Source organism: Ascaphus truei, chromosome 3 (assembly GCF_040206685.1).
Source record: "Ascaphus truei isolate aAscTru1 chromosome 3, aAscTru1.hap1, whole genome shotgun sequence".
Taxonomy (NCBI): domain Eukaryota; kingdom Metazoa; phylum Chordata; class Amphibia; order Anura; family Ascaphidae; genus Ascaphus; species Ascaphus truei.
This window is the reverse complement of record NC_134485.1, coordinates 86,386,354-86,410,270: the sequence shown is the minus strand read 5'-3', so window position 1 is coordinate 86,410,270 and position 23,917 is coordinate 86,386,354. Positions and strand designations below refer to the sequence as shown.

General features: G+C 46.4%; 1 protein-coding gene across 13 annotated transcripts in view; it reads left to right on the top strand.

The window, feature by feature from the left end:
- The first annotated feature begins 5,231 nt into the window (after positions 1–5,231).
- ELN (elastin) overlaps positions 5,232–23,917 on the top strand; it is a 101,507-nt gene continuing 82,821 nt past the window's right edge. For 5 of the 13 annotated variants that reach the window (XM_075594513.1, XM_075594511.1, XM_075594508.1 and 2 more), the window contains exon 1: positions 5,233–5,404. In XM_075594513.1, coding sequence (XP_075450628.1) covers positions 5,326–5,404 — 79 coding nt within the window. In that variant the 5' untranslated portion in view covers positions 5,233–5,325. Of the gene's footprint in view, positions 5,405–23,917 lie in introns of all 13 variants that reach the window. The other 8 variants (XM_075594516.1, XM_075594517.1, XM_075594512.1 and 5 more) reach the window with 3 other exon arrangements.

Here is a 23,917-nt window from a genome sequence, read left to right as displayed (position 1 = left end):
GACAGGTGTGGGTAAAGGGAGGCTGGCAGGGGAAGGAACAGAGAGGATAGGCGAGCATGGGGCGTCAGGGACACATGAAGGGGAAGGAATCCCCTGAACCGTCACACTGTCTCACTGATAGTGTGATTGTTCCTCTATCCCAGCGGTGCACAAACTGGGGGTGGCGCCCCCCCCCCCCCCCCCCGGGGGGGTTGCTAGATTGTCTGCACGGGACGCGGGATTTACAGAGGCCCTGCACGTTTCCCGAAGGCATTTAAATGAAGTGTCGGGGAAGCGGCGAAGGCCTCTGTAAACTGCACTTACCTTGGCTTCAACGCCTTCTGGAGACGCGTTGTCTTTATATAAAACTAGCTGAGAGACCCGGCGCCACCCGGGACCAAAACCTCCCGCTCCTTCCTCTCGCCATCCCCTCCCCCCCCCTTCCCCTCATCTGTCTCCGCCTCCCCCCACCCCCGCGCAGCCGTGGTCCTTCCCCCCCTTCTGCGCTGCTCCGGTCCTCCTCCCCCCCCACGCAGCACACAGTGCCACACACACCGTGAGACACACACAGTGCCACACACACAAACCCAGTGAGAGACACACACAGTGTCACACAAACACACACACACACACACACAGTGTCACACACACACACACACACACACACACACACACACACACACACACACACACACACACACACACACACACACACACAGTGCCACACACACAAACCCAGTGAGAGACACACACACAGTGTCAGACACATACACACACACACACACACAGTGTCACACACACACACACAGTGTCACACACACAGTGTCACACACACACACACACACACACACACAGTGTCATTCACACACACAGTGTCACACACATACTCACACACACACACACGCACACACACAAATGTCCTCGGGCACCCACAACAACTGCAGTGAGGACCCGCTCCTTCCCCCCACCGGCGGACACCAGCCACCTCCGTCCAGTCTCCGCGCTCCCATCGGTCCAGAAGGCGCCTCTCTCCTGTCCGGGCGCTCTGACCGGTCGGTCCCGGGTGTGGGGGTGGAGCATGCAGCGCAGGCCACCGAGCGCACGGCAACCTGGAGTGGGCGCGAGCCGGCGTCGGGAGAAGGCTGAAGTGCCTGATGAGCGGGAGCAGCCGCAGCGTGCGCGCACCGCAAGGCCGCTGGACAACGGAGCACACGTGCAATGCGCATGTGACGTGGGCACCGGGGAAAGGGGTGGGGGCAGGGTCCGGGGTGGACCGACACAGGGGGCAGTAGGGGGGAGGTGACACCCAGGGGCAGGGGGCCTCAGCGGGAGACAGGGACACAGTGGTGTGACCGGGGGAGGGGGGTTGGTGGTGTGGTAGAGGTGAGGCCGGTGCCGAGGAGCGGCGGGTGGTAGTGGTGTGGATGGTCCTGCTAAGTGAGATTCCTAATCCAAGTGAGGGCAAGAGGTGCAATGTGAGGGGTGGGGTGAGGGGGGCAGGGGGGTGCATCTGTGGCCAATGACAAAGGGGGAACACAGGGCCAATCACACAGGGGGAAGACATACACACACAACCATTATTTCAGACTTATAGATATAGATTTAAAAAAAATATATATATATACACACACACACTATAGCAGTCCAGAAAACCAGGCACTCACATACGTGTAGATACAGGTAGTAGTAGTAGGGTGCAAACCGTCCAGGTGTCAGCAAGGCAGCACATCTGATAGAAAAAAAACAGGACAGGCACTTCAAGATCCAAAAGTTTATTCCTCAACATTTCTGCTCCGAATGGAGCCTTTATCAAGAGCACCAACGGTGATATAACGGTGATCATATTATAACCTGAAGTGACCCCTAGAAAACCTGCGAAAAACTCACTCACTGAACCCCTGGTGATGGTCAGGTGGAAACCTAGTGGGGCCAGCGCCACAATCCAAAAGAGAAAACGGGTGAGAGGGTTGGGCATCCCTAAAACTATGTGCATTGTAGTGTGTTAATCCATCAGTGTCAACATGGTTTGTGTCAATGGACTGTCACCTGGACTGTGTGTGTGTTTGTAACACCGTGTGCAGGTATATGTCACTCTGTGTGTCGTTGTCACTCTAAAGTGTTAATTCAATAATGACAAAAGCAACTGCTCTGGCCATTTCCCTCCAAAATCCCCAATTGCCGTCAATGAGGATTTTCTACAGGAAACATCCCGAACGTCCGCTTCAGTCTTTATTACCCTTTCCCCTCAGTGTGCGGCAGTCGGTGTGTCCACCCATCTCCTTGTCCGTGTATCTATCCGACAGTGTGCAATTCTTTATATTTCCCAGGAATGTGCTGTGCCCTAACAAGTGATATGAGGACATATTTACTAAGAAGTGTTTCCCATACGACAACTCACAACCTATTGACGTAAATGGACCATAAGGGGCCATATTTACTATGCTGTAAGTATTGCCCATCATGCTTTAGGGCTCCTCCTTGTGCACAAACTATGACCCCTCATGTCTTTTGCATTTCAATAAACATTAATAGTCGAGCATCAATGGTGGCGAGAGTGAGAGAAAGGAAGCATTGAGCCCTATGTTAACCGCAAGGCCCATACCCCTCCTCCTGCCCCCCCCCTCTTGGTCACCAGTGATACTCCGGAGGGAGGAGGGGTACGGTCAGGGAAGGCGGGCGGAGAGGTGGGGTAGGGGTTATAGGATGCCAGTGAGGGGTGGGACATCATGCCGCGCCCCTCACTGTTTTCTTTCCACCCCCCCTTCTTTTTTGTTGAATTCTGTTTTGTTGTGTTATACTTGTATTGGATATATTTATGTTTGAGGTGTCTGTTGGGGTTATGTTGCCTATGTCTCAGCAACTGGTTGAGGGTAAGTGCAGGGTAACCTTGCCAGACGGGGCTTAGTTGTGGTAATACCTGGTGGTGGCATGGTGGGCAAGTCTCATTGTGCTTTGAGTAACTGGGGCCCATCTCGCGGCTGACGTTGGGTCAGCTGAACGGCTTGGACATTGGATGGTTCTGGCAAGCGGGCCATGATTAAAGCGGACTTACCCCTTTGCTGTATATGAATACAAGTAGCGGCCATTGTATCTCCAGACCTTTGTGTGTGCGCTTTATTGCAGGATGTTTCGGGGAGCAGCATCACAGGCTCTGAGGTCAAGAGCTATACAAGTTTATAGGGGCAGCATGTTTGGGCTACACATCAAGCTCTTAGCACTGCTGTATGCATTTGCCCTGGTCTCACAGCTCACATCCTTATAAGATATGCTGAGCACCGAGCACACGGAGATTAGAATCGGTTTGGCAAAGCAATCTCCATTAATAATGAAGCTGAGTTGCCGCACCAAACGTTTGGAGCAGTTCTGCGGGGCTTAGACCTGCGAGCACAGGCGAGAAACATCATATCCTGGATGGGCGCAGCTGCACTACTGAGGTGGCGTGAAACCTCACTTCAAAGTCGGGCCAGTTCTTTTGGGAAGAACAAGAACATTAGTCCAGTCATAGGAGAGCATGACGTGTGGGGTTGAGCTGCAGCCAACATGACACTGGCTCAGAGAGAGTTTGACAGGCCCTGGTGAGTGTCAATAAGACTGTCAAACAATGTGGGTGCTCTATGTACAGCATGCACTGCAATGCAATGGGCTAAGCACATTACACAGCAGCGGCGGGTTAGTGAATGAGGTCTTGTGTTTAAGAGCCGGCGCAGATTCGCTGGTCCCAATGCCGGTGTTAATATACAGAGCCACGCAGGCATCACCCAGGTCACCATTCACTAATGTGCTTGGCAGGCAGTGCAACCTGGTGGTGAGAAATGCAGTGTGAACGAAATGCATCATCTAGTGCGTGCAGCTTTGTGCCATTGCTTCTGCGCTATTAGCAAAGCAATGGGACGACTGGTTGTAGGGATAACTTAAGAGGAGTTGCCTGATTCATACGATAAGAAGTAGTAGACGATAACAGTTTGGGGCATTATTTGCATTATTTGCCGTCATTATTACGATAATTCTGTAGGTCTGGGTATTAAACTCGTCTGTCGAAGAAATTTGCTCCATACATGTCAAACTGGGGGGAAAATGGATTTGGAAAATCAAAAACAAAAAAAGCAGCTTTCTTGCAGTAGGTAGTCGAGGGTAATTATGCAGCACAATATTGCCAGTGATCAGAGTCTGATGTTAGTAGTGAGCATGCAGCGGATACTTGCTGCGTAGAAAACTGTATTTTCACACCTTTTGAAAACGGAGGTACTGAAAGCTTCTATTTCAAGCAGCAAAATGTGAAATCTTTTATGTTTTTTTTATTGTTTTTTTAAATAAATCATTTCTGTAGTATTAGATAATACTTACTGCTTTTTCATTTTCATTATTATTATTATTCAACTCTTAATGCCATTTTTAATGAGTTTTAAAGCATTCTTTGATTTCTATAGCATGGTTTAGCCCACATCCCAAGCAGTGAAAGATCTTTGCAACCCTTTCCTGTTTGTGATCATTTGTTGCCACATTTCCCAACAGTTTGTGCTGTAAACTGTAACAATAGACAATGTTACCTTAGTAAGATCAGGATACATTGTAGCTGCTGAGTTACACTGACTGAAGCAGCCATTATGTTAGGCACACAATCAGGATTTTGACAGGTTTAAAACAGGAGCCCCAAACGACTGCCATCTAAGGTAAGAATGGAGAATTATACATTGTCACATGCATTACATATACAAATAAGAAATAGAAAAATGGGGGGGTGTAGGATTGCTGCTTTCGCAGGATTACAGTACCCCTACTTTTGCAAATGTACATTCCTACACGTTGGAATGAATCTGCTTGATACATAGTTTCCCTGCTTTCTTTTCCCACCGCTGCTCTTGCACCTGTGTTTTTCGCCGTTGAAAGTAACGAGATGATTTCATTGATAAATCTGGATGTCTTTTTGCCCCCCAGTGTACGACCAGAGAGTGAAACTTTGATGAATCTTCTGCGAAGAGAGAGTTGAGAGGGAGACAGGCAGGGAATGTGTGTGTGAGAGAGAGAGAGAGAGAGAGAGAGAGAGAGAGAGATAAACACAGAGAGGAGAATGCTGCTCCCCCCTCCTCTCTCTCTCTCTGGCTCTGAGCCCACGTCTACTTCAGCCAGAAACGCAGAACATCAGCCAAGAAAAATGAAAAAAAAAGGAAACAAAACAAAATAAAATATATCCCCCCCTCCTCTCTTAATAATCAGCAGGGTGGGAGGGGGCTGCTGGCACTGTTGGGATGACGTCGTGTCTCTGGCTGGCCCTCCCTCTTTGGGGACGTGAGCAGAGCGGCGGGATAAAACCCAGCATGTGTGAGGGGACGGGGGGCATTGTGAGACATGGAGAGCATACGGTCTGCCGCTCTGCTGCTGAGCATCACCCTGCTGCTCGCCTGCTGCCGGACTACTCTGCAAGGAGGTGAGTGGCTGTGCACCAGCCGTGCACTTTGACCTTCCCCTCGCTCTGTAACATGTGTGAGCCGTGGCCTGTCCCGGCTGCAGGGTCATTCCTGGTGCCCTTTCCCTGCGGCGCATTTTGCCTTAAAGTGTTGTGCGATCTAACCCTACTGCATCTCTTATGCAGAGCGTTGCATGCATCACCCTAGCTGTGCACAGCACTGTGGTTTCATAGCAGCTCCGTAGAACGCTGTGCAGAGCGTGCCACTTTGACCCTCGAATTGCACAGCTTTGTACACTCATCCGCAAAGCATTGCGCTTTCACCCTAACTTTGCAGTGCTTGATACCCTACAAAGAATTGGGGGGTTAAAATCAGTTATTCTGGACATTGTACCATGCTCTCTGTACAGCATCTCAAGCGGAACCGTACTGTGGAGCTTTTATCATGCTTACAGTATTTCTCCAGTATGCAGAGCACGGTATCCTGATTAACAGGTCATGGTGTATATTAGAGAGGGTTGGGGTTCCTTACAATGCATCTGATCTCAGACGCGCTATTAGAGAGGGTTGGGGTTCCTTACAATATATCTGATCTCAGACGCGCTATTAGAGAGGGTTGGAGTTCCTTACAATATATCTGATCTCAGACGCGCTATTAGAGAGGGTTGGGGTTCCTTACAATGCATCTGATCTCAGACACGTTATTAGAGAGGGTTGAGGTTCCTTACAATGCATCTGATCTCAGACGCGCTATTAGAGAGGGTTGGGGTTCCTTACAATGCATTTGATCTCAGAGACGTTATTAGAGAGGGTTGGGATTCCTTACAATGCACATGATCTCAGAAACACTATTAGAGAGGGTTGGGGTTCCTTACAATGCACCTGATCTCAGAAACACTATTAGAGAGGGTTGGGGTTCCTTACAGTGCATCTGATCTCAGACACGTTATTAGAGAGGGTTCAGGTTCCTTACAATGCATCTGATCTCAGACACGTTATTAGAGAGGGTTGAGGTTCCTTACAATGCATCTGATCTCAGACGCGCTATTAGAGAGGGTTGAGGTTCCTTACAATGCATCTGATCTCAGACGCGCTATCAGAGAGGGTTGGACTTCCGCATAATCTCACAATATTAAAAAAACACTGATGCAGAGCACTGCACCTTACCTTGCAGACAATCTTTGACCTCACCCCAGCCTGATCCTTTTCTACAGAGCATCATGCATCCGAACTGAGCTCTGCAGAAAATGACACCCTGCCTTGCAGTGTTCTGCACCCATCAGACATTCAGCACACTGCCTTCCCACACCGATCCCCCTACAGTGTGCGGCAAAAACCTTAACCTTGGACCTCGAGATTAGGACTTCTGAAACTTAGACCAACAGCCACCACATCAGACTTTCAGAATAACCAATGCTTTTGCAAACACATGTGAAATCACTCAGTTTTACACCAGTATGTGAAACAGATACGGTACTCACAAGCAGTCCAGAAAACGGTAAACAGTCTGACTCAGGGCCCTGGGGAGAGAATACCTGCTTTGCAGGAATAAACCTTATTTTGTGCCTCCTTGGCATTGTGACTTTGTCCATACCCTAAAGAGCTCACAATAGTGGTATAAGCAGCTTTCCAGCACAGCAGCTGCACCCAAACACTGACAGTCATACAGTATGTTGCACACACAGGACTGCTGACACCTCAGGGTTACACGTTCAGATCAATGGAGCAGAGTTATCAATAGACTGGACATATGATCCATATAGACACAGGGGGATAACATGCCTATGTATTATTAATGTGTGGCGGCTGCAAAAATCAGCACCAGAATTCTTATAATAAATATCTGCAGAAGAGTGGCATTGCTTTGTTTCATCTGGGGCAACTTTTTGCACCAGTTTTGCAATTGTGGGACTTTCACAAGTAATTGTCCATTTGGTTTAAAAGTGGTGCATTATGGGACTGCAGAACTGGTGCCCTATTCATGCAAAAAGCAGCTCCAGCAGCATCAAACACCCCACATATCTCAATGGCATTAATGGGATGTTTTACTCTGATAAAGCCGGTGCTGCTTTGTGTGCAGAAGTGCAGCACTGTTTGTGTAGTGGGGAGATTTCAGGGGGTTCACTTCAATGCATCAAGCTAATTTGCTCCATTATAGTCAGTGAGTTGGGTACCAGTGGAGCAAATATAATGCATATATTTATAAATGGGTTTTATAGGTGCATAAAATATACCTATATGTATATACAGGCTTTATATAATGCATATATTTCTAAATGGGTTTTATAGGTGTATAAAATATACCTATATGTATATACAGGCTTTATATAATGCATATATTTCTAAATGGGTTTTATAGGTGTATAAAATATACCTATATGTATATACAGGCTTTATATAATGCATATATTTATAAATGGGTTTTATAGGTGTATAAAATATGCCTATATGTATATACATGTAAAGGGGGGTTAAGGCTGCACACCACAATATATAAACAAATACATACAGTTTACCGGTGCTGCTGGTTCAAGGAAGTACCTGCCAGGAATTTCCAAAGTACACTGAGGAAAAAGGAGAGAGATCCAGCGCTACACGGATTTCAAAATAATGAATTTATTGTGCCACACGACGTTTCGACCAACAGGTCTTTTTCAAGTGACAAGGCATTGTCACTTGAAAAAGACCTGTTGGTCGAAACGTCGTGTGGCACAATAAATTCATTATTTTGAAATCCGTGTAGCGCTGGATCTCTCTCCTTTTTCCTATATGTATATACAGGCTTTATATAATGCATATATTTATAATAACATTCGCTGTTAATGTAGTCATGTCAGTTTTCTCCATTTTTAGGTCAAATCAGTCAAGTCTAAGGCTGGGGCCATAGTGCCTTCGCCCGTGCAGAGGCGTGCGCGGCCGTGACGTCACCCGCTTAAAGTGGGTGCATTTTTTGGCCATGGTACATGCGCCGTCTGTGGGCATGCCAGTGACGTCACAGAGCTGGTACGCCCTCATTGGGTGAACCGCTCACGTGACCTGTCTGTCGTGCCAAGAAATCAGTTTGAACTGATTTCTTGCGCATTCACGCGCCCCCTCCCGCATTCACGCGCCCCCATGGATGCAATCACTGCCTTAAAGCAGCCTGTTCGCTAACTGTGCGGACGCACAGTCTGCAGTACCATGGCCCCAGCCTAAGCTTGTATTAAGTTCATTTGTGAAAGGATCTTATATCACTCACATATGTATATACTGTATACATGCATACTGTGTATATATATATATATATATATATATATATATATATATATATATATATATATATATATATAAATGTAAATACAACTGTATGCTCATCTGCATGTCTTAGGCAGGTCTGCAACCCCGCCTTTCCCCATTATCACCCAGCACACAGCACTTCCACTGCAGCAAGGGATTATATATATATATATATATATATATATATATATATATATATATATATATATATATATATATATATATATATATATATATATCTACAGTGATCTACTGCCTTGTACATTAACATCTACATCTCATGTCAGAAGCTATATACAGTATATATATATATATAGATATATATATATATATATATATATATATCTATATATATATATAAATATATATATACTGTATATAGCTTCTGACATGAGATGTAGATGTTAATGTACAAGGCAGTAGATCACTGTAGATATGATTGTAGAGTCAGATTCCTGCTGTGACACTGACACGGAGCTGCTTCTTCTGACACAGAGCTGCTTCTTCTGACACGGAGCTGCTTCTTCTGACATGGAGCTGATTTTCTGACTGCAACAAGTGCACGAGCAGCAAGGGATGTTTAATGGGATATGTGTAATTATATATGTGTGTGGATATATATATATATATATATATATATATATATATACACACATACATATATACATATATAACATATAAACATGGATGGATAGATAGATAGATAGATAGATAGATAGATAGATAGATAGATAGATAGATAGATAGATAGATAGATAGATAGATAGAAAAAGATGAACAGCCGGCACTCCAATGAAGCACAATAGGGTAGGTGCATGTCCCAAAATAAGTAGATAAACATACGATACCGTTTGCACGGGAATCAGCAGACAGCACTCAGCTTAAGATTTGTAGAATATATATTGTAGAAAAGACACAAATCACCAACGTTTCGGACCCACAAACGGGACCTTCCTCAGTACAGTCACAGATAGATAGATACACACACAGATAGATAGATAGATAGATAGATAGATAGATAGATAGATAGATAGATAGATAGATAGATAGATAGATACACAGACAGACAGACAGACAGACAGACAGACAGACAGACAGACAGACAGACAGACAGATAGATAGATAGATAGATAGATAGATAGATAGATAGATAGATAGATAGATACATACACAGATAGATAGATACATACACAGATAGATAAACAGATAGATTGATACATACACAGATTGAAACATACACAGATACATACACACATAGATAGATACATACACAGATAGATACATACACAGATACATACATACACAGATACATACATACACAGATACATACATACACAGGTAGATACATACACAGATACATACACAGATAGATACATACACAGATACATACACAGATAGATACATACACAGATACATACACAGATAGATACATACAGTACACATATAGATACACAGATAGATACTGTACATACACAGATACATACATACACAGATAGATACATACACAGATAGATACATACAGTACACAGATAGATACACAGATAGATACTGTACATACACAGATAGATACATACACAGATAGATACACAGATACATACATACACAGATACATACATACACAGATACATACATACACAGATACATACATACACAGATACATACATACACAGATACATACACAGATAGATACATACACAGATAGATACATACACAGATAGATACATACACAGATACATACATACACAGATAGATACATACACAGATAGATACATACACAGATAGATACACAGATACATACACAGATAGATACACAGATAGATACATACACAGATACATACACAGATACATACACAGATACATACATACAGTACACAGATAGATACACAGATAGATACTGTACATACACAGATAGATACATACACAGATAGATACATACACAGATAGATACATACAGTACACAGATAGATACACAGATAGATACTGTACATACACAGATAGATACATACACAGATAGATACATACACAGATAGATACACAGATACATACACAGATAGATACACAGATAGATACATACACAGATACATACACAGATAGATACACAGATAGATACATACACAGATACATACACAGATAGATACACAGATAGATACATACACAGATACACACACAGATACACACACAGATACATACACACAGAGATAAGTAAATAGGGACAGCTATTTTAATAGCTCCAGCTAGAAACAAAATTGGGTTTCTTATGAGTAATATTATGCGTTGCCTGTGGCACCAGCACACGCTCGCTCCCCAGTGACAGTAACTATTCTTTTTATGGAGAGGGTTAGATCACTTTTCATGTTATAGGAGAGGTGCTGTAGATGTGCACGTTATATAGGGGGATAGCTGTGCGTGTTATATAGAGGAATAGCTGTGTATGTTATATGGGGAGGGATAGCTGTGCGTGTTATACAGAGGAATAGCTCTGCATGTTATATGGAGAGTGATAGGTGTGCGTCTTATATGGAGGGATAGCTGTGCATGTTATACAGGGTAATAGCGGTGTGTGTTATACAGAGGGATATCTGTGCATATTATATGGTGGGATAGCTGTGCATGGTATATAGAGGTACAGAAGTATAGCTGTGCATGTAATACATAGGGATACCAGTGTGTGTTGTCCAGTGATTGCTGTACAGTACATGTTATATAGAGGGATAGCTGTGTGTGTTATATGTAGGGTAAGCTGTGCATGTTATATAGAGAGATAGATGTGCATGTTATATAGAGGGTTATCTGTCCCTGTTCTATAGAGGGATAGCTGTGCATGTTATATGGAGGGACAGCTGTGCATGTTATATGGAGGGAAATCTGTACATGTTACAGTATATAGGGAAATATCCGTGTGTGTTATATAGAGGGATAGCTGTGCATGTTAAATAGAGAGTTAGCCATGCATGTTATATGGAGGGATAGCTGTGCGTGTTATACAGAGGCATAGTGGTACGTGTTATTATAGTGGGATAGCTGTGCATGTTATATGGAGGAATAGCGTTGCGTGTTATATAGAGGTATAGCAGTGCATGTTATATGGAGATAGTTGTGCATGTATTATAGAAGGATAGCAGCGCATGTTCTATAGAAGGATAGCAGTGCGTGTTATATAGAGGGATAGCTGCGTGTTGCACCACACTTCGCTGGAAGAGAATATACGCGTTTGAGGTTCTGTTTCACCAGAAACTCCAGATGTTTTCTGTCAGGGGAAACAAAAAGCTGAAGCACAAGTGAAAGCTGCCACACGCCCATCTGACACGGAACGCACAGGCTGGAGCCCGTAACCCCTTCCTGCCAAGGCAGGGCGCCTGCTCCTTCCCGGGCTGCGTCCAGGGTTGCAGCAGCCGTGCGGAGGCGCGCTGAGGCTGAGGGACAGCGGGTGCTTTCCCTGGCCTTGGTTAGCGCGCCGTCCGTGGGCGTGTCGGGGGGCGGGCCCGTGACGTCACGGAGCTGGTTCGCCCTCATTGTGCGAACCGCTCACGTGACCGGCCCTGCGCTCTCCCATGAGCGTGAAATCTAAAATTTGGATAAGACCTACGCTTCCGCACGCTTGCGGAAGCGTAGGAGAGCCCCTACTAAAGCCGCTCTCATTGCGGCTGCAGGGGCTCAGTGGTAAGCACCAGCGCGCCTTGGTGCGGGTCAGCGCTTAGGCGCTGACCATGCCCGAGGCCTTAGGAGCTGCGGGCGGCAAACTCCCAGCAGAGAAAGGGTTAACAGCATCACCCTCTGCCTCTATCCAGTGCGGGAGGGGTTAAAGAGGGAACGGTTTGCCGGTAATTGGTCCCTTGAAATGGCATTTTCTCTGCCACTTTAATGGAAGCCACGTTCTGCAGGTCTCTCAAGCATGGCATGACTAAAAGAGCAATGCTCTGCAGGTGTCAGCAGCATGGGAAGCAATGTTCTGCAAGCCCCCCCCCCCCCTCTAGCGTATGTGCCTACAAGTCCTTTCCAATAAGCATAAGGTTAGTGGAACAAAACTATGCAGCTCTCTTCAGGATGCGTGGGGTTAAACAAGCAGTGCTTTTCACGTTTATGCAGGCTGGGTGGGGTTAATAGAGCAATGCTCTGCAGATCTCTTCAGCATGAGCAGGGTTGATGGATTAGTACTCTGCAGGCTTCTCTAGCATTGGCAGGCAGACCTGTCATCTCACACGGTACCCATGTGTGACACCCGGTTTTGACCCTCCCCTTTCATGCTCTCCTGCTTGGTTGTTGGACACGGTTTGCCATGAAACGTCGGTGTCACACGGGCGGAGCAGGGAGCACGATAACGCAAAACGCATCATCACACTGGGCGAGCGGAGCAGGGGGCGCAAGAATGCAAAACGCATCATCACACTGAGTGGGCGGAGCACGGGGCGCGATAATGCAAAACGCATCATCACACTGGGCGGAGAAGGGAGCGCGATAATGCAAAACGCATCATCACACTGGGTGGGCGGAGCAGGGAGCACGATAACGCAAAACGCATCATCACACTGGGCGGAGCAGGGAGCACGATAACGCAAAACGCATCATCACAATGGGCGAGCGGAGCAGGGGGCGCAAGAATGCAAAACGCATCATCACACTGAGTGGGCGGAGCACGGGGCGCGATAATGCAAAATGCATCATCACACTGGGCGGAGCAGGGGCGCGATAACGCAAAACGCATCATCACACTGGGCGGAGCAGGGGCGCGATAACGCAAAACACATCATCACATTGGGTGGGCGGAGCAGAGGGCGCGATAATGCAAAACGCATCATCACACTGGGCGGAGCAGGGGGCGCGATAACGCAAAACGCATCATCACATTGGGTGGGCGAAGCAGGGGGCGTGATAATGCAAAACGCATCATCACACGGGCGGAGCAGGGAGCACGATAACGCAAAACGCATCATCACGCTGGGTGGGCGGAGCAGGGGGCGTGATAACGCAAAACGCATCATCACATTGGGTGGGCAGAGCAGGGAGCGCGATAATGCAAAATGAATCATCACGCTGGGTGGGCGGAGCAGGGGGCGCGATAACGCAAAACGCATCATCACACAGGGTGGGCGGAGCAGGGGGCGCGATAACGCAAAACGCATCATCACACTGGGTGGGCGGAGCAGGGAGCGCGATAACGCAAAACGCATCATCACACTGGGTGGGCGGAGCAGGGGGCATGATAACGCAAAACGCATCATCACACTGGGTGGGCGGAGCAGGGAGCGCGATAACGCAAAACGCATCATCACACTGGGTGGGCGGAGCAGGGGGCGCGATAATGCAAAACGCATCATCACACTGAGTGGGCGCAGCAGGGGGCGCGATAATGCAAAACGCATCATCACACTGGGCGGAGCAGGGGGCGCGATAATGCAAAACGCATCATCACACTGGGCGGAGCAGGGGGCGCAATAACGCAAAACGCATCATCACATTGGGTGGGCAAAGCAGGGGGCGCGATAATGCAAAACGCATCATCACATTGGGTGGGCGAAGCAGGGGGCGCGATAATGCAAAACGCATCATCACACAGGGTGGGCGGAGCAGGGGGCGCGACAACGCAAAACGCATCATCACGCTGGGTGGGCGGAGCAGGGGGCGCGATAATGCAAAACGCATCATCACGCTGGGTGGGCGGAGCAGGGGGCGCGACAACGCAAAACGCATCATCACACCGGGCGGGCGAAGCAGGGGGCGCGATAATGCAAAACGCATCATCACACCGGGTGGGCGGAGCCTCACACGTGCGTGGTGGGTGGCGGGGAGTTCTAAGTTGGCGGGTCTGGTCACGGTTGATGGATTATTTCTTTGTAGGGTCAACAGAGCGATGCTCTGCAAGTCTTTCCAACATTCTGAGGCCAATGGCGCAATGCTCTGTCGCTCTTTCTAGCATTATTATTATGATAGTTTATTTATAAAGTGCCAACATATTACGCAGCGCGGTACAATGAGGGGGGACAGCGTTATGTATATTACATAAACAAAATGACATACCTAATAAGGACAAACAAGTGCAAACAGATACACAAGGTAATTAGGGCCCTTCTGACGAGCTTACAATGCAGAGGGCATGGGCGTGGTTACCAGAGACGTGTCCCATAGGATGGGTTCATGATAGTAGTGTTTGGTATAGCACCGTGTGGCATAGTAACGGGTGGCATAGTGACAGGTGGCACAGTAACGGCGGTATAGTAAGAACAGGATTGGGAGCAATGCAGAAGTTCATTGCATTTCTGCTGAAAATACATCATGATTTATGAATACATTGAAGCCAGTCAGTGCTGCAAAACGTGGTCAAAAATGCACCCGTTTACTTAAGGGAAATATTGCTATTGAAATCAATGAGATTTTCTCCCTTGAAAAAAAATCAGGTGTGCTACTGTATATTTGAGACCAACTCTAAAAGATAGAATAGGCCGGTCCCTGGCATTTCCGTCATGCAAAGGGTTAACATGGTGGGTAAGAGAAGTGACAAAAACACTCCACCGTACAGGAAATAAAAATACCACTTGTGGTGCCTGTAAGCCTGGCCATTCATTTATTTAACCCAGGCTGTGCTCTAGAAGCTGTGTAATATGGCAGGGATAAGCTCACAGGGGCCCATTTTACAATGGATAAGCAGTATAGAGTGACACACTGTTTGTGCTCATTTGCATGTCATTTCCCAGAATCCCTGGCTGCAGTAGAAGCACTGTATGCTAAGAGATAATGGGGAAAGGCAGGGTTGCACACCTGTCTGAGACATGTGAATGTGCTCACAAGTGATATTTTTATGAAAGGGGAAAAAAGGCTACATCATAATATGAATTTATCTTACTGTAAATAGACAATTTCGCTTAGCTTTAGACAAAAAAAAAAAAACATTTTGTAAATAGATTACCAGTGTAATTGGCTTCCTTACAGTGGGAATTATGCTTAATGTTTAATGCAAATGTTGGACTCTTGGCTCCTTTGCCAAGACCATGCAGAAGAAAAAGGACTTGAGGGGCGGATCCCAAAACTCAGTGACCTCCCACAGCAGGAAAAGCGAAATCACACCCCTCCCAAGTTTCATCTTAACATGTTTACAATTGAACTTTAAAAATTTGACAAAATTGTTAAAAAAAATATTCCCCATCTCTGTAAACATGTCACGGCCATTGCTACTTTTTGATTCACGGCCATTGTTACTTTTCGATCCTTGCAGGGACTGCACCATTAATTCATTTTGGCGGGGATTGGTGCTTTAATGCAAGACAGGTGGGGGGAGGGGTTATTCACCAAGGTCCGTTGCAGGTTAAAACACCCAATTTGGTGTTAAATGCCGTTGAGTTGAAAGCCAGGGCGTGCGCGTCTATTCGCAACAGACCTTAGCGAATGACCCACCCACCCCCTTAGATGGGGAATAATGAGGTTGTTAATCAAGTGAGAGAGAGAAAAGGATCAAGCAGCAAGTCACTTTATTAGTGTGACATTTTCCAGCGTCAGTGACTAATTTGTAATACATTTTAAAATCCTTACTCCGTGGAAGAATTTTAATGATGCGTTGCAAATGCAATGCAAACTAATCTCATTTAATTAACCACAGAGCTTAGCTGTCAAGCTTCAAGTTTCAGTATGGTCCGGACAACCTAACCAGTACACAATACGCATAGTACATTAGGAGTACACAGAATGAGTGAAAAATCTTTGTTTAAAGCCTCCAGGAGGTCTTGTAATCATATTATAGAGTTAGAGAAGCCTGGCCATTTTTGTCTGTTAAATTATTTTCCGTGGTTGCCCTGACGTGATCTATCCATATGGCAAAATGAACAGCTAAAATCTAGAATGCATCAGAACTCCTATCTTACCAAACAAGAAACGTTCCCCATATTAAATAAACATGGCTAATGCTCTTAATTACTGCATTAGGACACATTCTCCAAAGCTGCTTTTAACACAATCCTTTCTGGTCATTTGCATACAGTATGGGAGATACTGACACAGTGCACAAAACGTGGTAAACTTGCTTGATCTTTGGCATTTGTGCAATTTTTAACTAATTAATACTTGCATAGTATTTAGTTTGCCGTCTGACACTAGGCTACAGGTGAGATTTTTACAGGCAAATGTTTGATGCAGAATTCCCCATCCTCCGCTGCAATAATGACAGTTGTGTGTGTGTGGTCAACAAAAATGTTACCTGGGGCAAACAAAACAGCCCCTAGATTTGTTAGAGGAAAAACAGGATTTCTCTGATGGGTAAATCTGGGATGTTCTGTCGCTCCAGGTTTACAATCGTTAGACTCTGATGAGCAACTTCCAAAACATATGGCCGGCATTTCCACAAGGACAGTAACCTCTTAACTCTTGTTTTTGTCTAGCATCACTTCTGAGGTTTTACAGTGCAACGCTCTGGAGGTCCTGGTGAAAGGATATGCTATATTATCCCAGAGGGGTTTCTGGAATTGGCAGCGCTTGCAGGCCAGGCTGTTTCCCTGCTGTTCCTCCTAATGGAAATGCATTCTTTTTTGTGTTTTTTTTTTTTTTAAGCTTGCATCATGTATGACAGATAAGATTTAGCCGAGGTCAAACACAAAGCCGCCGCCGCCGTCGCCACGGCTGCTGCATCCTTTTTCCACAGGCTTTCTAGGATTAGCCAGTCCTGGTTTTGCAGCTCTTTTCAATATGCTGGTGCTCGGGAAGATTTCAGCTCCATTCAAAACGATGAGCAAAAAAACGTTGGCAGTAGGACTTTTGAGGGGTCACCGGTGAAAACAACCAGATTTGTTAAAGGAAAGAATCCCAATGTTTTGAGGCTAAAAGAGTAACAAATAACCCCCTTTTATCACTGATAAATTTTGTGCTGTTTTGTGCCTCAGATTATTAGGCCAGAGACTTTGCCTACTGTACTTGTCTATAAAGCTCCTTGCACCTTGGGTTTTGATAGGAGACGGAAATGTAGAGTACGGGGTTGCGCCAATTTAGCAACCTGCAGAAAGTGGTGGTTTGCCAAAAAAAAAAACTTGTCATTTAGAACAGGGGTGCTAAACTCCTGTCCTCAAAACCCCCAATGGGTCAGGTTTTAAGGATATCCCAGCTTCAGCACAGGGTCTCAATCAGTGGCTCTGTCGAAGACTGAGCCACCTGTGCTATAGCTGCGATATCCTTAAAGCCGGACCTGTTGGGGGTTTTGAGGACAGGAGTTGAGCACCCCTGAGATTTAGAATATACATCTCTTGTAAGTATGGTCGGCACTCGCTGTTTTTCCCAGGTCTGATGGCCCTGCTGATAATTTCATGAAAGTGGCAAAGAAAATAAAAAATACTCGTTGATGTCAAAGAATGTTGCTGGAGAAAGAGGATTACATTATATCATAGGGAAAAACTGTAAGCTAGAGTAATATTTCCTTAATCAAACAGATGGTTTGTTGCAGCAGTAGAACACTGAGTAAGATTAGTGGGTTTTAGTGCATTGTTTAGGGCTTTATAAAACCAGCACAAGCCTAGATAGTTGGAGCTTATAAATTGGGATAGGAGATAATATTGACTATATTGTAAGCCCTCTGAGGAAGTGACTCAATGAGCCACCATTGGTATAATAAATTATTATTATGCTTGTCTTCAGGAAAGTGCCTCCAACACAAACAGCTGCTGTAGGTATCTTTTAGGTGTCAGAACCCTGGACAGCTGCCCCAGAGACAGGGGCTTATTAAGGCAGCAGGGGCCTCCCAGTGCTGTCTCGCTTAAGCCCTCTTATGAAACTTGTGGTGGCAGGGGGCTTGTTGCAGGAGTTACAGGCAGCACTAGTAATACCCACTAATACCCATGTGACTCTGGAGCATTACTGATCTGTTTAGAACACCATAAAGAGCACTCTCATCCTTCTCCACCAAAGTCAGCACTGCTACAGCTCCCCCAACAGCAGCAGTGCTTTTACACATCTCCTCCCACCCCCACCAAAGCTCTAACACATCTCCCACCCCCACCAAAGCTCTTACACATCTCCTCCCACCCCCACCAAAGCTTTTACACATCTCCTCCCACCCCCACCAAAGCTCTTACACATCTCCTCCCACCCCCACCAAAGCTCTAACACATCTCCCACCCCCACCAAAGCTCTTACACATCTCCTCCCACCCCCACCAAAGCTTTTACACATCTCCTCCCACCCCCACCAAAGCTTTTACACATCTCCTCCCACCCCCACCAAAGCTTTTACACATCTCCTCCCATCTTACCAAAGCTCTTACACATCTCCTCCCACCCCCACCAAAGCTCTTACACATCTCCTCCCACCCACACCAAAGCTCTTACACATCTCCTCCCACCCCCACCAAAGCTCTAACACATCTCCCACCCCATCAAAGCTCTTACACATCTCCTCCCACCCCCACCAAAGCTCTAACACATCTCCTCCCACCCCCACCAAAGCTTTTACACATCTCTTCCCACCACCACCAAAGCTCTTACACATCTCCCATCCCCACCAAAGCTCTTACACATCTCCTCCCACCCCCACCAAAGCTCTAACACATCTCCCACCCCCATCAAAGCTCTTACACATCTCCCACCCCCACCAAAGCTCTAACACATCTCCTCCCACCCCCACCAAAGCTTTTACACATCTACTCCCACCCCCACCAAAGCTTTTACACATCTCCTCCCACCCCCACCAAAGCTTTTACACATCTCCTCCCACCCCCACCAAAGCTTTTACACATCTCCCATCTTACCAAAGCTCTTACACATCTCCTCCCACCCCAACCAAAGCTCTTACACATCTCCTCCCACCCACACCAAAGCTCTTACACATCTCCCCCTCCCCCACCAAAGCTCTTACACATCTCCTCCCACCCCCACCAAAGCTCTTACACATCTCCTCCCACCCCCACCAAAGCTCTTACACATCTCCTCCCACCCCACCAAAGCTCTTATACATCTCCTCCCACCCCCACCACAGCTCTTACACATCTCCCCCACCCCCACCAAAGCTCTTACACATCTCCCCCACCTCCACCAAAGCTCTTACACATCTCCCCCCACCCCCACCAAAGCTCTTGCACATCTCCCCACATCCAAACCAAAGCTCTTACACATCTCCCCACATCCCCACCAAAGCTCTTACACATCTCCTCCCACCCCCACCAAAGCTCTTACACATCTCCTCCCACCCCCACCAAAGCTCTTACACATCTCCCCCACCTCCACCAAAGCTCTTACACATCTCCTCCCACCCCACCAGATTTATTACACATCTCCTCCCACCCCCACCAAAGTTCTTACACATCTCCCCCACCCCCACCAAAGCTCTGACACATCTCCTCCCACCTCCATCAAAGTTCTTACACATCTCCTCCCACCCCCACCAAAGCTCTTACACATCTCCCCCCACCCCCAGAAAAGCTCTTATACCTCTCTCCACCACCGCTAGCGCTCTAACACCCATCACTCATCTACTGCCAGTGCTCTTCTACTCATCAGTCATCCACCGCCAGCGCTCTTACACCCATCACCCATCCACCGCCAGCGCTCTTACACCCATCACCCATCCACCGACAGCGCTCTTACACCCATCACCCATCCACAGCCAGCGCTCTTACACGCATCATCCACCGCCAGTGCTCTTACACCCATCACCCATCCACCGCCAGCGCTCTTACACCCATCACCCATCCACAGCCAGCGCTCTTACACCCATCATCCACCGCCAGTGCTCTTACACCCATCACCCATCCACCGCCAGTGCTCTTACACCCATCACCCATCCACCGCCAGTGCTCTTACACACCTCACCCAACCACCAAGAGCGCTCTTACACCCCTCACCCCACCACATCCAGCGCTCTTACACCCCTCACCCCACCACCACCAGCGCTCTTACACCCCAACCGCTGTTACCCCCCTCACCCCACCATCACCAGTGGTCTTACACCCATCCACCGCCAGCGTTCTTACACCCATCACCCATCCTCCGCCAGCATTCTTAAACCCATCACCCATCCACCGCCAGTGCTCTTACACCCCTCACCCAACCACCACGAGCGCTCTTACACCCCTCACCCCACCACATCCAGCGCTCTTACACCCCTCACCCCACCACCACCAGCACTCTTACACCCCTCACCCCACCACCACCAGCGCTCTTATACCCCAACCGCTCTTACCCCCCTCACCCCACCAACACCAGCGCTCTTACACTCCTCGCCTATGACATCTTTAAGTGATCATTCTGGTGCAGTTTGGTTTCTGCACTAATACAGCCCAGGTTTTTGTAGCTGGTACATATCCTCCATGGAATGTATTTGTTTACAACTATTAGGCCTTGATGAATGACCCCCCTCTTATCCTCAGCCAGACTTCTCATAGGACCACCTGACAGCACTTACACTGCTCCCCCACAGCAGTTTGTTTACTAAACTGCCCTGGAGCCAGCATTGTGGCAGCGCTCCCCCACAGCAGGCAGATCTGGCGCTGGTGTATCAGATACTGTGCGCTCCAAATTCCTCTCAAGCTGAGATCAACAGTTCTGGAATCTTTAATTCCCCCACGGGGCTGTGCTAATTAAATACACACCTCTCATGTGGTCTTGTGGTTATTTCAATTAACCCGTCACTGCCCGGGGACCTGGCGGGATTTGTGGTATTAACCCTTTCAGAATGTCGTTGTAGAGTCATGAAACCCTTTACTGGCAAGGGATCTGCAGAGCATTTCTGTCTTAACCCTTCCCTGTCGGAAAAGACTGGCCAAACAATTGTAAAGAGACTGCAAGAGCATTGCTTGGTTGAATTTCTTAATATAATTTGAACGAGGGCTCCTCCGAAGCTGAACTACACTAATTGTATCTGCGGTTCCCAGTATACTTACTGGTTTGGCTGCCATCTGTTTCCCTTGCCTTTAGGGAACTCAAAACGACCCTCAAAATCCAGCGGGTCCCATAGGCCAATAGGACATCATTAAAAGGGATGACGTGGCAGCTTCCTATTGGATGAGTGTGGACACCGTCTTTGAATAACCGGGAAGGAACTCAGGCAACCAGATTAGTGTGTAGTGCGGTTCAACCCCGCAGGACCCCGCTGTTCTGTAAAGAAATCATTTCTGGGATTACGGTTCCAAAAGCATTCTCTTATATACAGTAAAGACATACAGACCATCTCTGCGCTATCCCATTCATTCCTTCAGAGATATATATGGCGGGTAATTGTATGAACGTGGCGGTTTGGGACGTTTTCGGGTGAAAATGCCCATTGCAGCCTATTTTCGTGCTACTGTGTAGGCGTATATAGAATAATGCCCATAGAGTATTGCTGTATACAGTACATGCCATGCATTAAACAGCAGAATAGAGATCATTGCTGTATTAGCCCCTTTTCGTAAAAGAAAGCAACACTTTATGAAACACTTTCCTGGTATAAAGATCTGCACATTATTATTGTATCATCCCATGCATACATTTCTGTATTTACCCCCCTCTCAGTCACACAGACATACAGACCATTGCTCCAGTAGCTCCTGCTAAAGCATTGTTGTACACATACATGACAAACAGAGCATTTCTGCATTAACCCTTGTGCAAGAGTTACCTGCAGTGTTGCTACCTTAAACCTTTCACTCCCTCAGTATTCTGGATCCTAGCTCACTTGTAGCATGTGAAAAGATCCATGAAGCTTAGCTCATCCCCTTTTTAAAGCACACAAAGTCCTTCTATTTTCTTCAACTTTATTGAGTGGGGTTAACTGAAATATAAAAGTATTTGCATGTATTTTGTGGAAGGAAATGTCTCTTGTGAGGAGAAGTATCCGAATTGGCTTTGGTATCTGGGGAAGTGCTTCTCTGAGGGGAAGGTAAAAAGGAATCCCTTTCTAATGAAGCAGTGGAAGATGTGTCTACTCACTTTGGCTGCTGTTGAAAAGAGAGAGCACACTTTCCTTCCAGACAGGAACAAGCCAAGGGGCGTAACAAAATACAGAGAAGGGCAGGGGGAAAGGGCTAAACCAATCTTAACTATGGGCATTGGGAGGTTGCATGGGCAACTGACTAGTGGCATGTGGAAAGTAATATGTAACAACTATGTTGCAATATACACAGGAGCACTGGATGCTTGGAAGAGGGAAAACATGCAACTTTCCCTGGGGAGAGCTGGCAGTGTGAGAGCTGAAAAAAAGTACAGAAAATATACAATCCTGTCCAGGACACTCAGAGATTTGCAGTATTGCTGCTAGACAATAATTGTAAAGCATCAATAAATATAGTGACCACCATTACATTGCTGCAGATACTTACAAAGCCTGGGTTATCACAGTATATTCACTCCCCCCACTGTCCCAAAGACTTGCAGAGCCCTAGGCCCTATTAACTAAACAGTGCTCTTCTGGAAGGTGTCATGGAATAGCACTCATTGATAAATATGGGCATTCCACTGTGTAAGAGACCTGCAGCGTTTAACTATATGTCCATCTTTCCTAGTAAAACGACACTACCGCAGGGCTCTTAAAATGTCAGCCTGCGGGTCAAATCCAGCCCCCAGAGGGCCTTGACCTTTGTAGTCGCTCAGGCAGCAAGTTTTCACACAGAAATTAATTTGTAAGCTAATTTATTATATATATATATATATATATATATATATATATATATATATATATATATATATATATTAGTGCAGGTGTTATAAACACTTGCAAATTACTTAAGTATATTGTTTAAATCTTCAATTGCATTCAGAATGACATTACGATACTCGTGTGGCCCTTCTACTCCAGGTTCTGTCCTGGGACTAAGCTAAGTGCTGTGCCACTGTTTTATCATCCCTTCTTGTATATCTGTAACTCCTCTACCAGTCTATAGACCAGCAGAGGGTCGCTGAGTAAACTAAAGTACAGAGCGCAAGCGCTCCATAATCTATTCTGCTGGAGAGGTTTCTTTATTAATCCCTCAACTGCCCGAGACCAGATCAGTTACTAGACCATCAAATCTATTATCTAAAGAGGCACGTTTGTTTGGGGTTGCAAAACTAGAGGGAACAAAATGGCACCGGATCAAAGAAAGTTTCTACTCCTTTCAATTTCAGAGGTCTGCATCAAACGCAGTGAAAGTGTGTTTTGACGCACTGCTCGGCTTTGCGGCAGCGTATATGAGAAGTTTCTTACAGTACGTTTGCTGCAGGATTTTAGACTTTGGATTTGGATGATTTTTTTGGTGCAAAGGAAATGTCCCAGAGTGACGCAGGATGTGACACATCTCATTATAATCTGTGCACAATGTAACTCCTTCCCCAACTCCTC